General features: G+C 34.7%; 4 protein-coding genes and 1 pseudogene across 4 annotated transcripts; 1 reads left to right on the top strand and 4 right to left on the bottom strand.

The window, feature by feature from the left end:
* Positions 1-333: 333 nt before the first annotated feature.
* On the top strand, positions 334-1,614 carry LOC143571992 (transcription factor MYB17-like). The gene is made up of 3 exons (XM_077057271.1): positions 334-550; positions 694-823; positions 974-1,614. The coding sequence occupies exons 1-3, from the start codon at positions 388-390 to the stop codon at positions 1,503-1,505; spliced, it is 825 nt and encodes a 274-aa protein (XP_076913386.1). The 5' UTR covers positions 334-387; the 3' UTR covers positions 1,506-1,614.
* A 53-nt stretch (positions 1,615-1,667) lies between these two features.
* Positions 1,668-3,083, bottom strand: LOC143571991 (remorin-like). The gene is made up of 5 exons (XM_077057270.1): positions 2,930-3,083; positions 2,703-2,753; positions 2,536-2,623; positions 2,373-2,454; positions 1,668-1,952 (listed from the first exon to the last, which is right to left on the bottom strand). Exons 1-5 carry the CDS (start codon positions 3,066-3,068, stop codon positions 1,758-1,760), a joined length of 555 nt encoding a protein of 184 aa, XP_076913385.1. The 5' UTR covers positions 3,069-3,083; the 3' UTR covers positions 1,668-1,757.
* Positions 3,084-7,707: 4,624 nt separating this feature from the next.
* Positions 7,708-9,556, bottom strand: LOC143571979 (transmembrane ascorbate ferrireductase 1-like). Its single transcript, XM_077057263.1, has 4 exons — positions 9,386-9,556; positions 8,527-8,575; positions 8,215-8,414; positions 7,708-8,137 (listed from the first exon to the last, which is right to left on the bottom strand). The coding sequence occupies exons 1-4, from the start codon at positions 9,527-9,529 to the stop codon at positions 7,838-7,840; spliced, it is 693 nt and encodes a 230-aa protein (XP_076913378.1). The 5' UTR covers positions 9,530-9,556; the 3' UTR covers positions 7,708-7,837.
* A 3,461-nt stretch (positions 9,557-13,017) lies between these two features.
* LOC143571998 (receptor-like protein EIX1) lies at positions 13,018-16,002 on the bottom strand. The gene has a single exon (XM_077057275.1). It carries the CDS (start codon positions 16,000-16,002, stop codon positions 13,018-13,020), a length of 2,985 nt encoding a protein of 994 aa, XP_076913390.1.
* Positions 16,003-16,216: 214 nt separating this feature from the next.
* On the bottom strand, positions 16,217-18,936 carry LOC143571997 (actin-depolymerizing factor 12 pseudogene; annotated as a pseudogene).
* Positions 18,937-26,125: the final 7,189 nt, after the last annotated feature.

Below are 26,125 nucleotides of genomic sequence, written 5' to 3'. Positions count from 1 at the left end.
AATCTTCAACAAAACCCTCCTATCATCATCTTCTTTAAATCTCATTTTCACCCTATATATCTATATATCTGTTTTAAGTATTTATATTGCATTGTACTTACGTATATGTGTATTAACACAACCTCTTTCTAGAAATACTTGACTTTTGTGTCAAATCGCCATAACATAAACCAACACGTTTAATATTGTTGTTGCAACCTTGCAATTATTGTAGCCTCCCATAGCTCCACTTTTTCGGTGTTTTATAGCTTTTATTTGTTATAGAATAGTAAGTTTAGAGATGAAGTGTGATTTGCTTCAGTTACTGAGTGTTTTGTAACCCGTAACCTGGCTCGGGTTGATTAAGCGTAAATTCGGTTAGATTTTGTGAGAAAATATAGTTGTTTGATGAGAAAGAGAGGCCGAAAAGCGGATAATATGGGACGAGCACCATGTTGTAACAAAGGTGAAGTTAAGAAAGGTGCTTGGACTCCCGAAGAGGATAAATTGCTTGTTGATCACATGACGAAACACGGCCATGGTACTTGGCGGTCGTTCCCTAAATTAGCAGGTTTGGTTCGGTTCAGTTATTTGTAGAATTCTAGATCTACGTGTATGCATAATTTGTGAAAGAACAGAATTTGTTTGTTGAATTATTATTATTATTATTATTATTATTATTATTATTATTATTATGTGGGATTGTTAATTTAGGTCTTAGAAGATGTGGAAAGAGTTGCAGGCTCCGTTGGACGAATTATCTTCGTCCTGATATTAAGCGCGGTGCTTTTAGTTATGAAGAGGAACAAACAATTTTTAATCTGCACCGCGTGCACGGTAACAAGTAATGAACCACTTTATCTTTATGTGTTACATGTTAAATAATAATAATAATAATAATAATAATAATAATAATAATAATGTATTTTCGGGTTTTTGGTTTCTTGATAGGATATGTTGTGATTGTAGTTAATTCGGTTAAATGATGAATTAGGTGGGCAGCGATTGCTTCACGGTTACCAGGAAGAACTGATAACGAGATTAAGAATTTCTGGAACTCGCATCTAAGAAAACGGATCCCAAAATCCAGCTCACCGTCCACGTCAGCAGAGACGAAACACTCCTTCTCACCAGCCGGCCACATGGCGGAAATGGAGAACAAGGACACCATAATGGAGTCAATGGATCCCATGCTTCTCCTTCCGGATGGGTCGAGTGAGAACAATAGCATTAACATCCTACACGAATGGGGATCTTGCAATGGGGACACGTTTAACAAGCATATGAGTTTTGATAAGGTGGCGTGTGAGATCCCGGCTCTTGGAGCCATGAAGTTTGAGTCGGGATCTTGTGAGTACGGTGTGAAGGAGCGTGTAAGAGTAAAGGAGGAAGCAGAGGAAGCGGAGGAGATTATGACAAATGGTTTGGAGTCTCAAAGCTCGTTTGAAGCGGATAATTCATCGGATATAACGTTGGATCTGCTGCTCGATTTTCCTAATGACGGCGAGTATTTGCAATATGAATAAGGTGAACAAAAACATAACCTTATGCCTTGTGTTTACATTAGAACAGATGCTTGAAACTTGATGAAATAATATTGTAACTTGCAAACTTGTTTTTTGCTTATAATAAATGGCTAGTGTAGTAAATTAGTAATGTAATATACAAATGCATATGCACACAAATAATGAAGCATTAAACCAATCATAATAGAAACACACTTGAAAAAAAATGAATAAAATCATACAAATGCATATTTAGTGACAAACAATGCAGCTTTAAAACCATCCGAGGAGTTTCTTCGGCGTGTCGCCTGTAGCCCGACACTTTGCAACCGTTTCTTCCGCGTTGAGGAGCTCTTCACCGCGTTTGGCTTCTGTGAGTGCCCTCTTTTCTTCTGCTTTTTTATGGATGAGAACAATTTTGTTCTTCATCTTTTCTATATATTTCGCCTTCTTTTTCTCCAAATCCTCCTGGTTAATGATTTTCAAAGGGTAATTATTAAGTTTGAAAAGAAATCTAAATCTTGTTCTCAGTGCCGGGCTATGAAGGGGGGCAGGGAGGCCAATTGTCCCAGCCCGATCACCATGCTAGGCCTGATTTTTTTTTAAATTATATATATATTTTTTGAAAAAAAATATGTATTCTTAATGTTTAAACCCAATTACTCGGCTCATTTAAACCCAATTTCATAACAACAACAACCAAAAAAAAAAATTTTGCACAACAAAAATTATAATCAAGTAAGCCAATTTAAATATTTAATTTTTTAAAACCAATAAAAAAAACCTTTTTACTTAAAGGCCCAAATTTTTTTTTCGCCATCAGCCCAAAATTTTTTAATGATTCTCGGAGATAGCCCAGCCTGTTCTGGTTAAGTTCAAGTATGTTACCTCGATCTTTTTCAACTCGGCTTCTAGTTCGGCTTTCTTGCTGTTTTCCCATGCTCCAATGGAAGCTAGCTTCTGTTGAGCTCTATTCAATCATACAAAACATTCAGCAACCGAAAACCACAAGTTCTGTTTATAGCTTACGAAAATATAAGTGCGGTCTTACTTGTTTTCGGCTTTAGACTTCTCGCTTTCTTCCCATGCTTTAATAAGCGCCTCTTTCTTCTCGGTTGCTACTTTAGCAAGCACATCATCTAATCAAACAAACAAATTAAGCGAGAAGTCTAAAGCCGAAAACAATTAGAATTTAGATTGCTAAGATAGTTAGATTACCTCTGTTGACCGAACCATCTATAGGTTTCTCCTCACAAACTTCTGCTGGTTCTGTCATATAACATCAAACAGTTAGATGACATAACAAACCAGCAAACGTACCCAGTAAAATCCCACTCGTACAGCATGGAGTTAAAAGGCATTAATCCTCACTTTTTTATTAATTAAATTAATTTATTTTTTGTAACGAATTAATATTCGAAAAGCGAAACTAGAGATTAGATTACTTTCAACGACGACTAGAGCTTTAGTGTCATCAACGGGTTTTTCTTCATGAACAAGAGGCTCGACTGGGACGATGGCTTTCTCGTCCTCGGGCTGGCACTCGGGTTCCGTTTCCGCCTTCTTGGTATCTTCGAATGCCATATCTTGTGGAATTCAAGAATTAGGAGTATAATGGAATATGGAAACAAATGAAAAGATTCAAAGTGTGGGTTGGAAAGGACAAGGAGTGTGATTGTTATATAGATTGCTGGATTTTATTTATTTATTATATTATATTATGAATTATGAATTGAGTTGGCCAACCTACCATTAACAGACTGTTGCTTCTTTTGTTTTCTTAAATTTTGTTTTTCAAATTAAAGATTTTTGTGTAAAGGAGATGAAGAGCCGTTGGGTTTTATAAAGCAGGCAAGCAGCATGCCCTTTTTGTTGCTTTTACTTTTCTTGATCTCTTTCTTTGAGTTTTAGGCGTTTCGTTAGCTAAATACAAATCCGTAAATATTATTATCGTGTTAGTCAGGTCAGGTTAGCAGGTTGAGTTGTTTAACCTGGAAACAGGTCACATATATATATATATATTCATATTCAATCATGTCATGTCATGTCAGACATATTTAAAACCGTGTCATGTACCAGTCGGCCCGTTTAATATTTGCTTACGAATGCGAGTAATGACTAGTGACTTTGTTACAATTGATGAAGTTAAAATTTGGAAATTAAAAGGGGATATAGTTTTCAACATGAAAACTTAATTTTACTTATGAAAGCTATAAATTATAAATTAAGAGTTAATTAAAGTATTACACTTTAAATTTTAACACTTTCTAAATGTAACTTCTAAAATCGGTAAAGCAAACTTAAAAAACACACTTACATGAGTTAACGAGTTAACCCCCTTATAAATAGGCCGTGTTCATGTTACACAATTTACAATATGTACGAGATCGATCATGTTCAGTAGACATGTTTGACATGCTATATCAGGCAACCCAATAACTTCTTTTTTTTTTTTCATTTGTTTTCGTATTTAAGATAGTTCGTTTGTGTGATTACTTGTAAGTTGTAATTGCTGTAAAGCAGCGTAGTTTAAGCGATACAGAGGATCATGCCTCAAGTCCGAAGCCAAAAGTTTGGTTGGTGAGTTGTCTACGCTTGATTCACTCAACTCCTAATCATGTAATCACCACTTGTTAATATTATTATAGTTAAACTTTAAGGTACCAACACGTCTTGTTTTTAAACATCATTTATCATGATTATTGTGTTGTCTTAGTTTATAAAGTATTAACCGGAGGGGATATACGGTTTTCTGGTGTTCAGGAAATTATCTTGTGATAACTTGATTGTATTCGTCAAGTTTGTTTTCTCGTTTAAGTATTTTGATTATATAAATGCCCAAGCAGGGGCGAAGTATAAGAGGGACTGGGTGTGATCTCGATCACTGCCGTTTAGTATGGTAAATTTTCACGATTTTGTACGGAAACTTTTATGGGTATTGAGCATGGTCACCCTCGAGGTATTGAGTTCGTGACTTCGATCACCACGTGACTAAGCCAAACTTCGCCACAGTGTCCAAGGTTATTTTAAAGTATTAACCGGTGGGGATATATGGTTTTTTCTGGTGCTAGGGAATTATCTTGTGATAATTTGAATGTATTCGTTAAGTTTTCCTGTTGGAGTATTTCGATTATATAAATGCACAAGGTTACGTGAAATCATCTATATAATCATCAAAGAAAAATCACTTGAACACAAAGAGGTTATAAGTATGTGTGTATGCTAATTCGGTTTCAATTTGATTATAAAATTCAAATCATGGTTCTCGTTCAAATGTAAATATGATTAAAAACTAGTATTTATAGACAAGAAAATAAAAGATGAACTAATCACTAATCCTAACTAATTGATAACAAACTCTAACTAACTAATATGAACTAATTCTAACTAATAAACTCTCACACTGATTTTATGGATAACACAATCCTCTACATGCATGCGTATACACGTTAAGTGTGATGCATCCGATAAAAAATGTAATCTTTTTATGAAAAAAAGATAGTTAACTTCTAAAGGGTTGAATGAGGGCAAACATTCCCCTCAATTGAGTGGTTGCGCTCCCGCTGGCTCCAGAGAACCTCTTTTTTTAACGTGTCATAGTAGAATAATTCTTGTAACATTAAGTGTAGCTAAGGAAATCAAAGCACATAAAGTGTAGCTAAGGGAATCATACATATACTTTCTGTAACGGTATACTAAAACAAAATGGTGCTTCGAATTTTTTTTAGGAGGAAAATGTAAACTTTTTTTAAACTTTGTTAGAATAATATGAACCGTAAGAAAATCTATATATTATAGAAAAGCAATTGAATAAAATAAATATAAATATAAATAGCACTAATGCAAAAAGTAATGACCATCACCAACTCACAAGACTAGTATTCCAAGGAAACACAGAGATGCAGATTCTTTTACAAGCAAGTAATTGTAAAGAAGGACTTCAGCTATCGGTTACTTTACATTTCCATCCCTGAATTTCTTTTATATGTAGATTACAATCCACTGTTTAACCAATCACATGATCAATTTCAATATATGATGCACATAATACAGTTGATCTTTGATTGAATTACAATCATTTAGATGGAAATAACCTTCCACATAACTAATATATATTTGTCCCAACATGTGTAACTATTGTCTATTGACCACTGATGGTCAAGATACTTCATTGATTTTTTTAGTGACTTGTATATCGTTAAAATTATTTCACACACGCTAAAAAGTGTTATGCGTTGTACCTTGCTTCTGGTATATTGGTCAGATATAGTGGTGTACAAAATTAGGCTTTTTTTTTCATGACTGACTTTTAACTCGCAACGTGAAAAACGTGATCTAGAAACATGGCTGGTAATGGTCATCGATTGTAAAGTTTTTTTTTACATATGAGAAGAAGCATATACCCTTAATGATGGAACACACACTAAACAATTCAAATGTGAAAACATGACAATTTCAAAGTTGAATATAAGGTGTTGGCAATATAATATAATCACAATGTCCAATAATATTCTACATCATCTATAATTATTATTTGGATTTAGATTTTTAACTTTTTCAATTTCTTAATATTGCATGATTTTTGTCGTTTCAATCATGTTTCATATATGCGATATTGGGGAGTGATTTTTAGTTATTTAGGATTTATTAGTTTTTAAGAAAACCGCTTTTGTAATGAAAGTGTATTTACTTTCTACACATGATTATCAAAATTTTGACATGGTACAATAGATGAAGGTCTTTTTAGCACAATTATGAAAAAGAGATTCCCTAGGGGAATTTAGTAATTTACAAGTTGAAATCAATGGGCGCGTGGACAGATAGATAGGCTTTTGAATTCATTGGGGGCTCTATTTCTGTCACACAGTTGTCACGTTATTTAATATGTCGTTTATACCATTCAACATCAATATTTTGTTTTCTTTTAACCACCACTTTTACGAGTTTACATGTGCGGGATTTCAACCGTCTTTAATTATATGATATGTGTTTTGACTCGAAAACCCTCACGTAGACAGAAGCCTCAACAGTAGGGATGTAAATGAGCCTCGGCTCGTTAAAAAGCTCGATCGAGCCGAGCTTAATCGAGCCCGAGCCCGAGCTTAAAAGTAAGCGCGTTTAACAAACGAGTCCGAGCCCAAGCTTCACTTATTGAGCTCGAGCCGGCTAGCAAGCCTAAACGGGTCTGTCATTTATGGAATTTTTAAAAATATATGTTTAATAATTAAAAATTAATACATATAATGTTATGAAAAAAATTTTAAAAAAAAACTAAATAACAGATATTATTTTATACATAAATTATAATAGAAAATAAATATAAAAAGAGGTATAGTTATTTAAAAAATAATTGATAAATAGTAAACGAGCTGAGCTCGAGCTCTGTGTAAGTTAAACAGGCCAAGCTGGACTCGGCTCGACTCGTTTGCACCCCTGCTCAACAGCCAGGTATCGCAGACGCCAAAGCTTGAACCAACGACGTCTCCTTGGAGAAGCAACGGGCTACCCCTAAGCAGAAAGCCCGAACACGTGTTTGTTTTATACATGTGTTTGTTCTTGTTTTGATTTGCTTAATAGGATGACAACACGCTCCATTTCTCATTGAGATAGTCAAATGGGTAGTATTTGTGGGTTGTGCGATTAACCAAACGACAATAAAAACCTAAAAATTTGACACGAATATGACACGTGAACTCAAACACAAATACAGCATGCCACTTGATACATACAATACTATGTTAAGAAGTATTTGTGTTTGATCTTGAAATATATAAAACATATATGTTTAAACAAGAAAAATTGGATTTAGATAATTCTAACTATCGACTATTGCCAATAACAAACACAGTCCCAACTAACGAAATGCCTGTTGACGATCACATTTTTTAACATATTTGCTTCTAACGATCCATGACTAATAAAATCCTACACTGTTGGTCGTCCATCACATAATAACGTTTTTGACCGAATTAAGTCGATGAATTCACACACCTATCTCTCATGATTATATAAACTGCTTAGCAAAAAATGTCTTAAATGAAACCCTATTATGTCGATGAATTGCAACGACAACGTCTGATTGAATCATACAACTCGGCTAAACTCAATAACTTCCAAGAAAAATTAGTCGTCAATTCTGGATCGAAAAGAACAATTTTAAAATTTTGATCTGAACAAATCATCACATGTCACACAAGTATATGACTTAGAAAGACAATTCTGCTTAACTTTAAAAGACAACATACATAACATATTATATGCAATAGTCATATATATGTTCAAATAATACAGCAACCAAACACAGCTGCAACTGTAGGTAACAATAATTAACATTTAATACATAAAAACACAAATTATATAGCGGAATAGCTGTGGTTGTCTTCCTCAGAGCCACGAGAAAGTGCGGTCAGCAGTACAAAGGTGCCATACAATATCGCAACGATGGCAGTGAAATTAACCAGAAATGCCTCGGAACCATATTTTTCAATCCCCGAACTCTCCAAAAACGTTAACTTTTCAAGAAACCCGAGTGCTGAATTTGCAACAACCAAAGTGTACAAAAATATCCCAAACAACACGTGCCACGGAAGCGACTCTTTTCTTAGATCAGCCGTCCCACCCGGGTAGAAAAACACCAAAAACCCGTAAATCCACTGGTCAAATGCATTTTATGTATTAGTCTTAAGGCACAATGATTATAACAAAAAATGTTTAATAAATGGCAAATTACCTGAATGCCATAAAGAATGATGATACCGATACCAAGCCAGGAATGTAAACTGTATAGATTTGCGATACCGCTTTCGTTGTGGTTTTTGAATGCCATATAGATTCCAATAATACCAAGTACCAGGGCAATGGCATGTAGGATAAGATGGATAAGCTTCTTTTCAGCCTTCTTGAAAGGAAGAGCTTTGTAGCTTATTATAGCTACATGTTACAAAAATCAAGAACAAAAATAAATATAAATATGAATCATAGTTCAAATATTAGTTAAAATATTTGTTGATGGAATGTATTAAATGAGATTGCATAATGCTACCTTCACCACCCAAGATAACCAAACCAATAAGCATCAGAACTGGATGAACCTGGTAAATAACATAAGAATTAAGATATACTCCAAATGACAATGTATTGTGTATTTATGTATATATATAATGGAGCAACAAACCACAGCGGGGCGTTATGGAGTGGGGCCACAAACCTACGTGTCAGTGATGTGGTACTTCGAGGGGCCACGCTACCCCCTTCCACAGCGAACAACCTAAACTTATACACTAGGGGTGCAAACGAGCCGAGCCTGAGCATGACTAGGCCCGAGCTCGGCTCATTTAACTTACACCTAGCTCGAGCTCGGCTCGTTTGAGCTCTATTTTCAAAGCTCGAGCTCGGATCGGCTCGTTACCTATTTATTAATAATTAATTTTTATATATTTATAAGTATATTTATGTGTTTTATCAATTATAATTTCATGTACAAAATCATATATATTATTTAGTTAATTTTTCATAACATTATACATATTAATTAACAATTGTTAAATAATACATATTTAAAAATTATATAAAATGACAGATTCGTTAAGGTTCGCGAGCCAGCTCAAGCTCAATAGGTGAAGCTCGTTTATTAAACAGCTCACTTTTAGCTAGCGCTCGATTAAGCTCGGCTAGATCGAACTTTTTCACGAGTTGCTTGAGTCATTTGCACCCCTAATATACACTCTTAAAAGGCAAAGTCAGATCACTTAAATCACAGTATCAAGACAGTCAACAATTAGATTATATGCAAACTATAAACCCTTAAATTCACTTTTCTCAATAATCACCACTAAAACTTATATAACAAATAATAATAATAATAATAATAATAATAATAATAATAATAAGAAAAGGCTTACGTTGAAGATAAGATTCTTGTTAGATGACTCCCAAGCTAAGCCGCCTCTAAAGGAGATGTTCCAAACCAGAACCATAACCGCACCGGCAACACCCAGCACGTGCACCACGTACGACAGATGCAACGCCTTGAATTGCAACCCCATGCTGTCTTCTTCTTCTTGAAGCTTCTCTCAGTTTCTGAGTTCTTTTGATGGCTTGCTTTTATTGATAAAGAACATAATCATGTCCTTTGGATTGTGTGGAGATCGAAGATTTGGTTGACCGTCGGATTAGGGTGAACGCCGACGTGGCGTTGAGGGGTAGGTACGAGATGGATGTCCACGTGGATTGGTGATGGTGGGTAGTCGTGTAGACTTACCCAATCAATACGTGAATGGATTCTCACCTTTTCTTTTTTTAATAATTAATTGATTTTTTTATTATATGTAACGACTGTTTTCTTGTATTTAGGTCGGAGAGCCTGATGCCTACTCGGCTTTTCAGAGTTTGGCGTGAATGTTTCACCGGGAAACTATGGCGTCGGCTGCAATTGAATGTTCATAGGTTTGTTTTCTTTTGTTAAAATAATAATTGTTTGGTGAACGAGTTGGTCATCTGTTTTATGCATCTTTTAAACGTTTAATTTACTAATATTGAGCTTTTGATGCTTTTTTGTTTCTTTAAAAAACATAGAAACAGCCATTTTTTTTTGACATTTTGACGGCAATTTTAATAAAGTTTCACGTTTATATTAACTTTTCTTTTTGGCTGACATTTTGCTATAAAACATGTGAATTAAATTTTGCATGCTTAGATACATAAATAACATATGTTGAGGATATGATTCTCACTTATTGTGTCACAAGAGTAGAACTCTCTAGTGTAAAACACGATGGGACGAAAGCCTGGGTGGTCTCGAGCAGGGGCGCAGCTTCTTGGGGACAGGGTGGCCCCGGTCACTGCTGTTTTTTCGGTTAACAGTGTAAATTTCGTGATTTTTCCTAAAAATTTTATAGGTATTAAGTGCGGTTACCCCCGATATATTTTTCCAAAAAGCTAACGGTCACCACTGATTTTTTTTATATATATAATACCCATCGTTTGATTTTTTAATAAAACCTCAAGTTTTTATAATCAAAAGTTACAAAATAGTAGTTGAATAGTAAAATCTTTGTTTTTATAAAGCTCAAAATTGAAGGGGGCTGTTTGATCCGACCATAACCAAATCACCGACACGAATTGAATCGTCGACCGGAAAATTTTTGGGTTCATGATTTCGATCACTCCGTGACTAAGCCCAAGCTTCGCCACTGGTCTCGGGATTCAAACTGACGACTTTGCATAATGCGTAGCTCAAATTATTCATTGTTTTAATCCACCAAAAATGACATAAGAGGAGGATCACCTAAGCCCCTGCTATATAGTTTTTAGTTTTTACCTCGGTCAATTTTTATACTTAAAACATTAAACATTGACGTCTGAATAACTGAATTATAGCTCAAAGATTTTGATTTGTATCTTAAATGCTTAAACATTGATAATTTAGCTTGGTTGGAAGGAATGAAACCCAATTTTCTATCATAGCGTGATTTAGTAATCGTCTAAAGCTTATGGGGTCGCTGCGAAATCATGTTTTTATACAAAGCGTTTTACCAATTAGAAGATTAAGGTGCTCTTGCGGTGATGAAAAATGTGCATTTGTTTGAAGGATTCTTGGACGTAACCAGGGCCGGCTCAATGAATGTGAAGGCCTAAATCGAAATAAGATTTTGGGGCATTTTTATAATAATTGTTATGAAAAAAAAATATTACTACAAGTTTTGAGTTCATGACCTATACTTTAATAACAACCAAGCATACCATTGCACTACTTTGAATTTACTTTACCTATTATAACATCTATATATAAATTTTTTTGAACTTGAAGGCTCAATTAAGTGTGGGCCTAAAACCTTAACTTGTTTTCGTTGGCCCACGGGCCGGCCCTGAACGATAGTATCCAAAATGTTTCAACTCGAGAAAGAGAAAGTGGAGGTAGTTATATATGCAAATTATTCAACTTATACACATGAGTTATTTACAGTTTTATCATCACATTTTTGTTCTTTATATCTTTTATCACTATACTTTTATTCATTTTTCTTTTATCCTTACACATTCGTCAATTGTCATTTGAACTTTTATCATCAAACTTTCACATCCTTAATCTTATGCCACAAGATTTTTAGCTTTTTAACATCGACCCCAAGACTCTTGCACTTTTACAAATCACACAAAAAAATTTAGTCTTACACCTTGGTTACAAAACTTTTAGATTTTTATAAATTGGTCACAAAACACCTTTTCACTTTTAACCCCGTCACTTTTCCACTTTCAACCTTAGTTTTGACACATAATATTTTTTCGACGGTACCGTATCTAACCGAACCTATAATGACCAAGTTCCTGTCACGTCTCCGCCGCAACACAATATTTGGATTCTTTCGGGTCTCCGGCGAGGTAACCAGTGGAGGCGTTTGGGTTCCTTCATGAATCATGTTCTAAATTGCTTCATCTCAGGTTCCATCAATTTGTTATGAAAACAAACCATAAACATAATTGATCAAGTGTTCACTGTCCCCATGTATGATAAAATCTTTTATGGTGTTTTTTGTTATTGATTTTTTTTCTTCTTTTAACTGATATCATGTTCAAGATATAAGTTTTTTGAACAAGTTTAATTTGTTATTATGTTCATTGAGAGATGATGAAATAATAGTTAGATAAACTCACCTATCTTGGGCAGGCCTTTAAATGAACTAAACGTTCTGAACTGTTCGGCCGGAAGTTCGTTTATGTTCCCTTATTTAATTAACGAACATGAGCAAAAAAATTGTGTTTGTTTAATTAAACGAACGGACATGAACACATGTTTCATTCGTTTATTTATGTTCGTTTATTGTTCATTTATGTCTGTTTATTTATGCTCGTTTACATATTAGTGGCAAGTAATTAAACATTATCCAGAAGAGTTATCTACTTAATGGTTTTTATATTTGTTCATCTGTGTTCATTTAAGTGTGTTCATATATGTCCATTCATGTTTGTTTATGTTAATTTACATTTGTTCATGTATGTTCATTTATGGTTGTTTATCTTTGTTCAGTTAGTTCATTTATGTTTGTTCATCTTTGTTCAGTTATATTTGCACATTGAATTGTTAACATTTAGAACCTACAGTCAATTTGTTTTTTACATTGACCCATATGCAGTCAAAAGGTCTTCAAGTACATTTATGATTTTATTCACCCCATTACCCTAGCCGCAATATATAGCTCGAAAAAACTAACTTGCAGCCAGGGGCGAAGCTTGGATGAGTTCGTCGAGGGGCCGGACTCAAAATGTATTAAAAAAATTCATAAACGCGGGAGGGGGGGGAGACTCAAATTTTAAGCCGAAAACGGGTAAATTTACACTACGTATAAAAATTTTCGGGCGAAAACATGTAAATTTACACAACTACCCAAAAAAAGGGGGGGGGGGAGAATAAACTTCGCCCCTGCTTGCAGCGAAGCGTCTCATTGTAGTTGGTATTAACAACTTCTTTATAAATCAAAGATTATATATCAAAATAATAACACAGTCAATAAGAGTTCATTTTCATTTTTCTAGCTTATGTAAACCTCCAAAAACTGAAAAATGCAAGTCTCCATCTCTTCACAAGCACCAGAATTCCCAAAATCCCAATAGACCCCGTCATGAACCCACTCGCTATACTGTAAATCCATATCTTCTCAACATCATCATCTTCATTTCTATCGATATTCTGCGGCTTTGCAGCAGAGACTTCAACACGGCTGCAACTCTTCGGTAATGGGCTGCCACAAAGCCCGTTATTGCCAGCGTATATCCAGGGTTCCATGAGCGTCTGGAGCTGCATTCCAGTTGGTATCCGGCCCGATAAATTGTTGTATGACAAATTCAAGTGACTAAAGAAAGTCAAAGACGACATACTCTGTGGGATCATCCCTGAAAGACTGTTTGCAGAAAGATCAAGGGACATTAATGAACTCAAGTTACCAATTTTATCAGGAATCCTGCCGGTGAGATGATTGTTCGACAAGTTAAGGCCGAGCAATCCTGAAAGAGAAGCCAAGCCCTCGGGTATTTCTCCCGCCAGATTATTATTCGAAAGGTCTAAGTTAATCACGTATCGCATTATCGTTGTATACTCGAGCAGTATCCCTCCCATTACTTGAAACACACTCTGCTCAAATCCGGAAAACGCGTATAAGTTGGAGTCGCCTCCAGTCATCCCATTTAAGTTTTGGAAGCAACGAGGGATTGTCCCGGTTAAGTTATTAATTCCAAAATCCATGATTTGAAGTTCTGAACTTTGACACAATTGTTCTGGAATTCGACCAGTGAAGTTGTTGTTATGCAGCCTGAGAACAACTAGGAAATGGATCTTCTCTCCGAACCATTTCGGTATGCTTCCAGAGAGCCTGTTTTCGCCAAGATCAAGAACGTTTAAACTCGTGCAGTTCGATAGGGAATTTGGGAGTTCTCCATGGAAATCATTCTTGCTTATATCTATCCATTGTATGGATTTAAGTTTCCCTAATGAGCTTGGAATCGTTCCCGATAACCGGTTGGAACTTAATATCATGATATACATTTCACTGAAATTTCCTAAACAATCTGGAAGGTTACCGGACAGCGAGTTTCTTGAAAGATCGAGAATAGCTATGTCGGGCGTGTTACAAAATGAATCTGGAATAGACCCGTTTAAAAGATTGTTCTTATGAAGCAACAATCTTGAGTCTCCAGACTCTATTTCATAGCCGACCAACCGTTCTATAAAAGTCCCGGGTGGCTCAGGTGACTTGGTGGTTTGGTTTGATGGGAGGTTTGTTATCGGACCATTGAGAAAGTTATGGGAAAGATCCAAAACCGGTATGATAGTTAGGTTGTAAAGCCAGTCAGGAAGCGGTCCATAAATGCTAGTGTTTGAAAGCATTAGAATTGTTATATGCTTTTGTGTTTGAATCCATGGAGGAAATATTGATTCAATTTTGCAAGATGTGAGAATAATGTTTCGTAGCTGGAAAGGCGGCTTCCAATCTGGTGAGATCTTGAAGTTCAAAAGGTAGTTTGAGATTGCAGCCAAATGTATTAAGTTTGATGTGTTTGCAAAGTGTGCTTCAGTGACTATACCAGATAAAGAGTTGTTGGATACATCAAGAAACCGAAGTTTCGAAAGTTGTCCAAGGGAATCCGGAACAGACCCGTGTAATAAGTTTGATGATAAATCAAGAAACCGAAGCTGTGACATGTTTCCTATTGATAATGGAATCGAAGACAATGAGTTCCAGCTCAAGTACAAGAACTCTAGATTCGCTAACCGTCCTATGGAGAACGGAATCGTCCCATTTAACAAGTTTTCGGATAAATCTAGTCGTCGTAACAACACTAGATTTCCTAAAGATGTAGGAATTAGCCCCGTTAATTGGTTTCCTGTTAGAACTAACTCCGTTAAACTCGTTAAGTTTCCTATAGACTCCGGAATGGTTCCTGTCAACAAGTTGTAATCAAGATACAATACTTTTAAGGCTGCAAGTCTTCCTAGAGATGTCGGGATGTTGCCGGTTAACTTGTTCTCGCTTAAAAGCAGTTTTTCAAGTCCATACCGACTGCATTCAGACGGTATGGTGAGTCGGCCTTCCATGTAATTAAACGAAAGATCCAACTGTTTTAACTCACAGAGTCTCCACACCCCGGTTTCTTGGATACCCGCGAATCCGTTGCTTGCAAGATTGAGATCAACAATGTTTTTCATGAAAGGAATAGTGGAATTAAGTTTGTTGTTTGAAAGATCCAGAACCCTTAAAGATGTCAAGTTTTGTAAAAAAATTGGTAACTTTCCATCAAGCATATTCCAACTAAGATAAAGTGCTCGTATACCCGAACGCGTAAGATTAGAATCAAGATGAGTTTTATCGAAATGATGATTCGAAAGCTCACAATTCGACAAATGTAACTCGAGTAAAGAAGGAGTCTTATAAAACAGTACCTTATCGAAATCTTGTGCACCCGTAACATTCACTCGGCTTAAATCAAGATACTCCAGCGACGTAAGACCCGAAACCCAAGTGAAATCATCAACAATTAGTCCCATGTCACTTACATGACGATCACGAAGATCAAGTACACGCAAACTCGAAAGTTTTCTTAGTTGATGTGTGACAACACCCGAAAAGCCTGCGAAAGAAAGATTCAGATACTCGAGCCGGGTCATCAGCCCGATGAAGCCAGGAACCGGGCTGTTACCGAAAGAATTCCCACTTAAATCCAAGTAAGTCAAATGAGTCAACTCTAACAAACTCAAGCTCAACTCGTTTCCCTCTAACTGGTCAGCATTGGTTCCGAGATCAAGGCGGACCACGTGCCGTGTGGCGTTATTGCAGCCCACGCCGAGACACTGACAACAGTTGTTTCCGGTCCATGATGATAGTCGGTCAGGAGCGTGTGATGTAGTTAGGCTGTTTTTAAACTGTATAAGAGCCTGCCTTTCGTGTTCTAAGCAACCGAAACATATGTTTGCGGTTGCAAAAATGATGAAGAGAGCGAAAATGTTACACGATTGGCGCGCAGACATGATCAATCAAGCTTAATCTGATTAATTGCAGTTTCTATAAGATATTAAAATGATACCATATTGGCATATTGTATGAGGTCAATGAATATACACGTTGACTATTTTAATACACGGAACTCATAAAAGTCAAACTTTGGTTTCACACTGGTCAAAATAGATCCACCAACTTTGAGTTTGAAATATACAAATTGATTATGAATATATAACAATAAAGGCATAGTAAGTTTGCATTACACTATTTCTTATAGAAAAAATGACCATAAATTTAAGTAAAAGGTTAAAAAATATGGCATTAAGGAATGATGGTTCATAATTAACCAAACTCGTATCGCTTAAATTGCTCGCGATTTTATAATATCGAAGCTCATCTCACTAGGATCTATGGCTTGCAACTCGACTTGGATCCCGTCCAGTTCTCTCTTGAATCTGTCTTTGGAACTCGCGTATACCATCTTCATTCTCACTTTTGATGTATCCGGTGACCTAAGATACGTAAATAAATTTTGTTATTTTAGAAAACAAAGATTGATGGCTATGTAGGTGATGTCGTTTTATATGTATCATGCAATGAAGAAAATCTTGCTTTTCTGAACATTTTCGTTGGTTGTGAAGTCAAAGTCAAAGACGGCATAACGGCATTCATCTCTAGGGAGTGCGTTTGTGAAATCCTCGTAGCTTTCATTAGGGCCACCGATCTTGTCAACGGTCACTTGTTGGTCGACAATCTTGAAGATCAGAAATCGGTGGTTTCGTTTGGCTTTTAATTCGAGAAACTTTAACTTACAATCATCCTTAACAGCTATTCCAGACGCCGCGTTTGCATGCTCCACGAATCATTATGATACAAACCGAAAACATAAAAGGAAAATCAAATGGGATGATGATCCACACAAAACAAACATTGTTTATAACAAAAGTTTGTTTATAACGACTTGTCTTGGCCAACCAACTCGTCTGACTTGTTTAGATGAACAAATTACATGGGACAACTAGAATTTGTCGTTAAGTTGTAGGAAAAGGTAAATGAAACTATTGTGACAAAATTTTCGCATTTTTAGCGACAACTAGAATTTGTAGTAAATTTGAAGCAAAATTTGTCGCATAATTGCCGGTAACGAAATTTGCCACTGCTTTGTTTCACAAAAATTAGGTTTGTCAGAAAATTATGGCTATGAGCCATTTGCCACAATTTCACTACAAAAACTGTTGCTACAAATTGACCAGTTTCCTAGTGGTGTGTCTCGTAACATGTGATAGTTATGACTGATGTTTTTATATATATATATATAAGGGATAGATCATGTGAGAAGTGATATTGTAGCGAGAAGTCGATATCAACCATTGATCATCTTTGATTTGTTCAATGCATTAATTCCTCTAATTACTCATAAAATATTCTTCATATTAAATCTTGTAGAAGGTTACAAATTTGAATTTTCTATTACCTACATATAAAAAAAATGTATATGTAGCCATGTAGGTGAATTGTATTAAATTAATCACCTACACAAGTAACATAATAATCTACACATAGCTCATATTCAATTATACAAATTGTTAGTTATTTTTATTTTTATCAAAATGTAACTCGTATTTACCAACACAACTTATTTTCTCCTACACTAATTTTTTTCCTTTTATTTTTCACCAACACATAACTAATATTTACCTACACATATATCGTATTCACCTACACAATTTGCTAGTTCATTTTATTTTCACCTACATACAAAATAATATTCATCTACACATAACTCGTATTTGCCTACACATAAAAGATAGATTATAAAATAATTAAAATTATAAAAAAATATGATGTGTTCCTACATTGCAAATATTTTACAAGTTTAGGTTAATACTATTAATTGTATGTGATATCATGAACAAGGTTTGTTTATATAGGTTAATATTATGATATGTGTAGGTAAATACAAATTGATAGGCTATAACATGAGGTAAACTTGTATACGTAGGTTATTATTGTGATTTGTGTAGGTTAACATGAACTAATTATGTGCATGTATATAAATATTGTGATCTGTATAGATGATAACATGAACTAGTTTTTGTATGTGTAGATTAATATTATGATTTGTGTAGGTATTTGTTTTTATGATGGTTAATATATTTATATTTTTGATGGTATGTGTATGATAGTTTTGTTTTATGAATTGTTTAAAGACTAAATCAAATTAAAAAGTAAAAATAAATATATAATCATTTGTAACTTAACATTAATTAGTATTAATTACCAAAAGAAACTCATAAACTTTTTACTAACATACTTCTACAGTTAAATAATTCAAAATTAAAAAGAAAACTTATGATTGGCCAGAATCTCTTCTCGCACTTTTCACACTAAAAACACTTCTGAAATGAACCCAATCATATATATATATATATATATATATATATATATATATATATATATAGGGTAAGGTTAAAATGAAAACTCATTTGAGTTGTAAAAACCCGCGAAAACCCTATGTAACATCGTTTTTTTTTGTTACATGTAATATATGTTGTAACATTTAATACGAAACATCAAAACATCAAAAAAAAATGTTTTGCTATTTTTTAACATTTTTTTACTAATTTTTATATATGTTTTCAGGAAAAAGAAAAAGTTATATTTATATTTACATTTTTTATTCACTTTAATTGTGAACCACAAGATTTAAACATTAATTAAAAACATGTAGTTGAGAATGAGTTTCTAAAGTTTTCACAACTCAAGTGGGTTTTCATTTTATACTTAGCCTATATATATATATATATGTATGTATGTATGTATTATTTATATAACACGAATGAGAGTTAGTTACATCGATTTCAACTTATCATCCTGAGACCAGAAGCCCACAAACGACATGACACGAATCACATGATTACTACTCTACAACAAAATATTAACTGAAAACTTACGAACGACATCGTTCTTTTTATCAACCAACTTTTGATTAACATGTCCTCTTTCATCGGATTCAAATATTCAATGACCATACATGTCACATTTATCTCCAACATGTTAGGCACGTATACGATAAAAGCATGGTTTTCAAAACAAATTAATACTACTTGTTTAGAAGCCAAAAATATAGACCATATTTGAAAAGCATGTTTTGTTTTCTCTCTTTTTCTTCACTAACGGGGTAAAGGCACACAGTTGCGTTAGGTCTCATATCACATCAACGACAAATTTTATTAACAACTATATATGATAAGATCAATAAAAATTAACCAGTTTTAGAACGTTACAAATTTCTTTAAAAAAAATACCTTTTAATAATTAGGAAACATGTACAGTGTTGCAAAAATCCCGACTAGGCGCTAATTAATCCTCAATTAATCGCTAGTCTCCACTTCACTGATTAATTTTGGGCTAATCGGTCAATGGTCAAATCCGGCGGTTTCCGACGAGATTCAGACAAAATCTGCGGTTATTGGTGAGATTCGACCAAAATCTATGGTTTTTAGCGAGATTCCGACCAAAATCAAGCAGTTTCCGCGCGAGATTGCATAAAAAAACCGGCGGTTTCAAGCGAGATTCTAGCCAATTTCTGACTAAAATGTGTTTATGCATGTATAAAACAGAAAATTACATATAAAAATGTGTGCCTTTATATATAAAATTAAAAATTAGACATTAAAGTCCGATCCGATTAATCCCGATTAATTGCCAGTCTCCACCTCCACCCGACTAGCGATTTTTATAAATGTAAGTATGTAACCAAGAGACACTTTGATGTTCGAGAAACCTTTTTTTCTTCTAGAGAACCATTTTTTTGTAAATTTGTTGTCTTTCATTATATATCAAGATTTTTTTCCCTTTTCGATAACTAGTTTAAGTTTATGGCTAGAGGTGCACGTTCAAGCCGGCTTAGGATCCAAAACTGGTATCCAATCCGATCTGAAACTGGTGGTGAAACCGGTTTAGGGGAAACCAGTATTAATCCGATCCGTCAGTTTGAATTCGGTTTAAGTGTATTGGTTGAAACTTGTTAAACCAAACCGAACCATATTTCACATCATATAAAGCGGTTTCTTTTTTATTTTTAAAAATATAAAGCGGCTTCTAATCCGAACTAGTTTAAACATACTCAGTTTTGACATTCTTCGGCTCGATCCAAATTGGTTTTAATACCGATCAAAGTTAATCCAAAATCCGGTTTTGTACACTTCCACTAATGCCATTTATGTAAATTTGCATTGCTTGCTTTAAGGCCCAACCCTATTGATATCGGTGTAAGGCCCATGAGGAAAAACCCTTGTCAATTGTTATGTATATTTCCCCGGTTAACAAAATAAATAGTTATTAACTGCGTGGAACGCCCGATTCAAACTTTGAAGATAGCGTAAGTTCAGTTAAAACAATATAGTCTAAAGAAGCTGATCAATAATAAATCATGTAATGAACAACGAAACTTTTGTACCTTCTATTTGTAAATAATTTCATCAAATTCAAAACATGAGAATTAACAATATATTTCAAACAATTGTATTCAGGACTTATAAAACAACAAACTATGAAAACTAATTGATTGTTAGTTTGTTAATTGTTACAACTATAAATTCCAAACTACTAGTCGTGCTGTTAAACCGTCAATACCGAAAAACATATTTCTCAAACCAACCAATTTGTGTCGATTTGGACAATTTGATCGTTTGAAACAGCTTACAAAGACTCCCAACTAATCACCTTCATGAATATGCAGTCACAAACAAAATTTGGCAGCCTTCTGGTCAGAGCAAACCAAACTAAGTGTATTATATTAATACTTTCTATATGATAGTGTGATACGTTATTTATTATACGGTTAGCTAAATCTACCCCGTCTTAAAGATTTCATTGTATTCCTCTTGAAAACATCAATTAAAGGGCTTCTTTTGTCTTTTAGTGTAACCATTGAGAAATATTACTGATTTAATAAGTTGAAGAAGAAGATGACAAGCAAAATAAAAAATATTTTTCAGATGAGATACGTTTATAACCAAGTTACTAAACATGTAACAAAGCAACAATAGTATTCAACTATTCAAGTTCTTCGGCATCATACCTTTGAATGAAGTGGAAGATAGAGAGAAAAACCAAGCCACTGATAACCAATGCAGGCATGCAGCGTAACGATGGAAGCTGCCTAAGAGATCGCATGATCCAAATCATCAGCTGACACCATGGTCGGATTATGATGATAAACTATACAATATGGATCAATGCGATCCCTTTGGAAGCTTCCGCCTGCTGCAACAAATGAAAATAAATCTAGTTTGAAGTGTTAATGTTGTTGTATGCATCAAACAATGGATGGTATGTTGGATTAATATAGGATAGGATGGGTTATGGTGGTGGGGTAGGGGTGTTTGTTTGACAAGTTTTTCAGTTAGAAATCTGTCAGCGTGTCGTGTGGTTGCATGAGTCAGTATGTGTGTGATATAATTTTAGTTTTTTGTCACGCTACTCGTGTGAATTAAATATAATATATTAATGTGTTTGTCTGCTTTCACTTTTTCACTCCAAAACCTTTTTGTTTTCAAATTAATATATTTCCTTTTCCTTACCTTACACTAAATACTTTATAAGTTTGGTGCCGCAAATTCCGTATTGGGCTACTTTGCGGCACCTTACTGGTAGTATTTTTTTAAGTTTTGTACCGTAATAAACGTAATGAACACAATAAAAATCTATCGAATATGAATTTTGTTTTTGTTTTAGTTACTGTATCGTGCCGAGCACCATGGAAACCGACTGAATTTGCGTAGACTCAGCGCGTTTTGTTTTAGTCCCAGTACCGTAACGAAAACCGACTGAATGCTAATTTTTGTTTTTTAGTTCCTGTACCGTAGCAAACATGAAGAAAACTGACTGATTTAGAGTAGACTCAACCGGCTCAACGCCCGAAATCGATAATGGTCGGGTTTTACCAACCGACGCCACGCCATTGGTCTACCCAATTTATATATTTTGTTGTTTTATTTTTGTCTTAGTTTCGATACAATAACGTACGTAACCGAAACCAACCGAATTCGCGTCGACTTACCGTATCAACGTTTGGCTTTTACCACCGCCTGGGTTTTACCGACCTGCCCGGCGTAACAAGCTGGGAAAATCTAGGCTAATACAATATTATTAGGCAATTTAGATTTTAATAATCCCACCTTTTAGCAGTTGATCGATAATAGTCTCATCTCGTAAAATAGTTGTCACTGATCCGACCATTCACACTTATTGTTTTCACTGGACCTCTGTTAAAAAAAATTATGTTTTGGGGTTTTGATCGAAGGAGGATACAAATAAATTGATGTAAAACTAACTTCGAAACGGTGCTTCAAACGGCTTGATTTTTGTTAATTGAAACCGAATTGAAGCACCGTTTGGTCGTTTGGGGCACCATTTCGAAATTCGAAGTAAGTTTCACATCAATCGACTCGTATCCTCATTCCGATCAAAAGCATAAAGCATCAGCTTGAAATTTGGAAAAAAACTTAACGGAGTTAATTTTTTTAACGGGCCTCAAGTGTGATTATTAAAATTCAACTTGTTTATATATTATGATTGATATAGAGGGAGGGTAGCAAAGCTACCCGCGGATCGTCAAAGACATCTGCCACCCGCGGATCCATCAACCAACCCGTAGATCGCCAAAAGACATCCGCGCAAGGAACAAGTGGATTAGCGAAGCCATCCACAATCCAAGACACTTCGTGGAACTCCGTCATAACTCGCAGACGGTCACGCAAACATCCGAGGAAGGAATCCACAGATAATTCAAGGGATTCATCACACGCATGATCCCCACGTGATATGGAAGAGCAGTTGCAACAAACTACTTCTAGAAGATTCCCTCAAAACCTCCTGATAGCGACATCGGCCAATGGAAAGAAGACACCTGGACACGTAATAGCCATCCCACGACGTGCATAGATAATGGCTACACCATAAACGGGTCCATGCTGTCACATCCAATAAAGGCCCGACACGTGTCCATTCGGGCAGAGCAGGAATAACTTGAAAGTGACAACTCCACCAATCACATTCCCTCCACCTTCGGCTATAAATACGAAGATCATATCTTCAGGTATTCACTCACATTCTCAAGCCTAAAGCAATTACATACTATGTCTTACTTTATTTCGATCAAAGTACGATACTTATTCTCACGCCGGAGGGTGGTTACGGAAAGACCCCCCACTCTGTCATTCCCGTAACGAGACTCAACGGTGTTCTGTTTTGCAGACATCAGCTTGGATCTGTTCTCATCGCTTTAGTATACCCACATCTGGGGAAATACCCGATCGGACCATCCAGTTTGATCTAGTGTTTCTTCAATTAAATAATCTTTTGATTATGTATTTACTTTTTCTAGTCCACTAATTTAATTTTGCACGATATGAATTTGGATATTTTTTAGTTGGTTGAATTTATTTTAGAGATCATTATCGTCATCAATATATTCTTTCTTGTCGTATTTATTAAATCAGTATTATGATATATAAATTCACTACATAACGTATAGGCTATATTCAATTCGGCTTACTTCCTACTAAAATTTTAAAGTGGTTATATTTTGACCAAACAAAATTCGAAATTTTTAAGTCAAATATATTCAAAAGTTAAAAAAAGACATATATAAAATGATAAAATAATAACACCCGATATTATCATTTGAAAAATTTTCAATTTTAGAAATGCTTTTTAGGCTGAAAATCACTCATCTTAGTTTGGTTAAGGTTTAAAAATCACTCATCATGATTAGTTGTTCTAAGACGGAGTACGTATCATCACGGTGACTTATGTGGTGTTCCTACGAGTAAAAGTAAAAAATCCAGATCACTATCTAGGGTGATGTGATTTTGCAAGCATCCAAGTTCGAATGTCTAGGATCATTTCTTCATAGCAATGGGAGCATAAATCATGATGTAGCACAACGGTTTTAGACAAGCTGGTGTAGGTGGAGGGTCACCTCAGGGGTATCGTACTACCGTGTGACAAGAATTTCCTAGCTAAACTAAAGGAAAATTTTTATTGGGTTGTTGTTCGACCAACTATGTTATATGATACAGACTGTTGGGCTAATAAGAAGACACAAACGTGTAAGATGAAGGTAGCAATCTAGCATAGTTGAGGATGCTGATATGGATATGCAGGAACACAAAGTTAGACGGGATAAGAAACAAGGTTTATAGGGAAAGACTAGGGTTGACTAGTATATTGAATAAGAGGAAGCTGGAGATGGCATCTGATAGAGGAATGGAAACCTCCATTATGGAGGGGAGGAGCATAGGACTAGAGGCTGACCCCACTCATGTGGTATGAGTGAATTAGGTGTTTATGAAGACATAAGATTAAAGTTAAGGAACTTTAAAGAGCATACTCTTTAGCTATGCTTTATTTGCCGTTGTATTCTAGTAATTATACCCACACATTATTTGATAATGTTGTACTTATTCTCCTCCAGTAATTCAGCCTATATGTTTCTCATGATGCTGTATTTGGTAATTGTTTTTACTCTTATCATATTTTTTATATTAGCACTAGCGTTCTAATTCTGCAATTATGAAACCATTATTAGCACACTAGCATTCTATATTTTTGTACAATACTTTTTTATAGAGCCGGATGTCTCACTGGAAGCAACATCTCTATTCTTTATGATAAAGATATATACTACCTACATCTCACTGTTTCGAGAACCAACTAATACATTTGATACGCGTGAGATTTTTAATGATATAGTTGTTGTAAATTACAATAATATATTTATGTTGATTTTTAACAATAACTTAATCCTTGTTTTTGTTGGAGACACTATTTCCTTAATCAAATTAGCCAAATATCATATGTTAACTAGCAGTTAGTCTTTTAAATTAGCAGTTAGTTGTATTCCGTTCTTTGGTTGACAAAATAGAAAATACAAACACAAATTCTCCCAAGTGTTGTAATTCTCAATCACCATTCTGTTATTTTAATGAAAGTGATTAGTCTTTCTTTTTTTTTTAATTTTCTTTTTTTAAAAAGTAAAGTGATATGTACACATCATAATCAACTTAAACACAAGTTATAGTGTATAAGTGTATTAATATCATGATAATCATAATTATTATTATAAAAATACTACTACTGCTAATAATAATAATAATAATAATAATAATAATAATAATAATAATAATAATAATAATAATTTGTGAGGAATTATAGTGAAAAAGGGTGGCTTTTTGGAAGAGCAGCTATGAGTTACAATCAGGAAACTAATTATGGTAAGAACCAGCTAAGCACTCAAGAGACACAACATACATGTGCACATGCACGACCCCACAATTGGTCCTTTGTCTATGAACATGAGGGAGGGTGAGTAATGGACCATATTTGTTAATGGGATCCTACTAATAGTACTACTTAACTATTTTCTAAATAATGCTGCTGTCCACTATTCAATATTTCAGCCCAACATATTCTTGTATTTCTTTTATTATTAATATTATCATTGAATAATCAAATATACAACAAAGAAATATTACCCATAGCAAAACTATTGATAGAATTCAAACATGTTGGGATGAGCACAAATGTGTTCTCTATATATGTTTAGAGAGGTTGTATCATTTTTTTAACTTGTAAAAATAGTAATCCAGATAACGTAGAGTGTGGTTAAGGGAATCAATGCAACAACAATACAAAGTTATTTAAAAGGGAGGTAACGTGTAAATATAATAATCCAGATAGCAGAGTGTGGCTAATAATTAAGGGAATCGATGCAACAAAAGACAAAATTGGGTTTACGAGTAGCCACTTATAAACTACAACATAAGTTTTCACTAAGCAACAACTAAATACAAAGAATAGCGTTGTTCAACTTACAATCAAGTTCATGTGTAACATTTCGTTTTTTGCATTAAAACATTACAAAACTAGTTGTTATTTTAGGACGCGATACACTTTTATAGTCATGTTGGTAATTAACTACACATACATATGATTATATGAAGTTATTTGACACGATAGTCGTGACTCGTGAGTCACAATTTTCTCGCATATCATCTAATTATAGATCAACAGTAATTAAATAGCCAGATTGATCAAGATAAAACTCCAATTTAGTTATATATTTTCTTTTAGGCCATGCAT

Source organism: Bidens hawaiensis, unplaced genomic scaffold (assembly GCF_021521415.1).
Source record: "Bidens hawaiensis isolate Kalapana, Puna unplaced genomic scaffold, B.hawaiensis_p1.1 tig00025659_1, whole genome shotgun sequence".
NCBI classification, from domain to species: Eukaryota; Viridiplantae; Streptophyta; class Magnoliopsida; order Asterales; family Asteraceae; genus Bidens; species Bidens hawaiensis.
Note: the sequence above shows the minus strand (reverse complement) of the source record. Positions and strands in the feature narration are given on the sequence as shown.

Bases quoted from the DNA above. Each gene is read 5' to 3' on its own strand.
- LOC143571991 (XM_077057270.1), bottom strand. From the start codon at position 3,068: ATGGCATTCGAAGATACCAAGAAGGCGGAAACGGAACCCGAGTGCCAG. The intron at 2,624-2,702 runs GTAATCTAACTA...TTGTTTGATTAG, and splicing joins AGATGGTTCGGTCAACAGAG to ATGATGTGCTTGCTAAAGTA. The intron at 1,953-2,372 runs GTAACATACTTG...ATCATTAACCAG, and splicing joins CCGAGTTGAAAAAGATCGAG to GAGGATTTGGAGAAAAAGAA.
- LOC143571979 (XM_077057263.1), bottom strand. From the start codon at position 9,529: ATGGGGTTGCAATTCAAGGCGTTGCATCTGTCGTACGTGGTGCACGTG. The intron at 8,415-8,526 runs GTAGCATTATGC...TGTAACATGTAG, and splicing joins GGTTATCTTGGGTGGTGAAG to CTATAATAAGCTACAAAGCT. The intron at 8,138-8,214 runs GTAATTTGCCAT...GCATTTGACCAG, and splicing joins TCATTCTTTATGGCATTCAG to TGGATTTACGGGTTTTTGGT.
- LOC143571992 (XM_077057271.1), top strand. From the start codon at position 388: ATGAGAAAGAGAGGCCGAAAAGCGGATAATATGGGACGAGCACCATGT. The intron at 551-693 runs GTTTGGTTCGGT...TTGTTAATTTAG, and splicing joins GTCGTTCCCTAAATTAGCAG to GTCTTAGAAGATGTGGAAAG. The intron at 824-973 runs GTAATGAACCAC...ATGATGAATTAG, and splicing joins CACCGCGTGCACGGTAACAA to GTGGGCAGCGATTGCTTCAC.
- LOC143571998 (XM_077057275.1), bottom strand. From the start codon at position 16,002: ATGTCTGCGCGCCAATCGTGTAACATTTTCGCTCTCTTCATCATTTTT.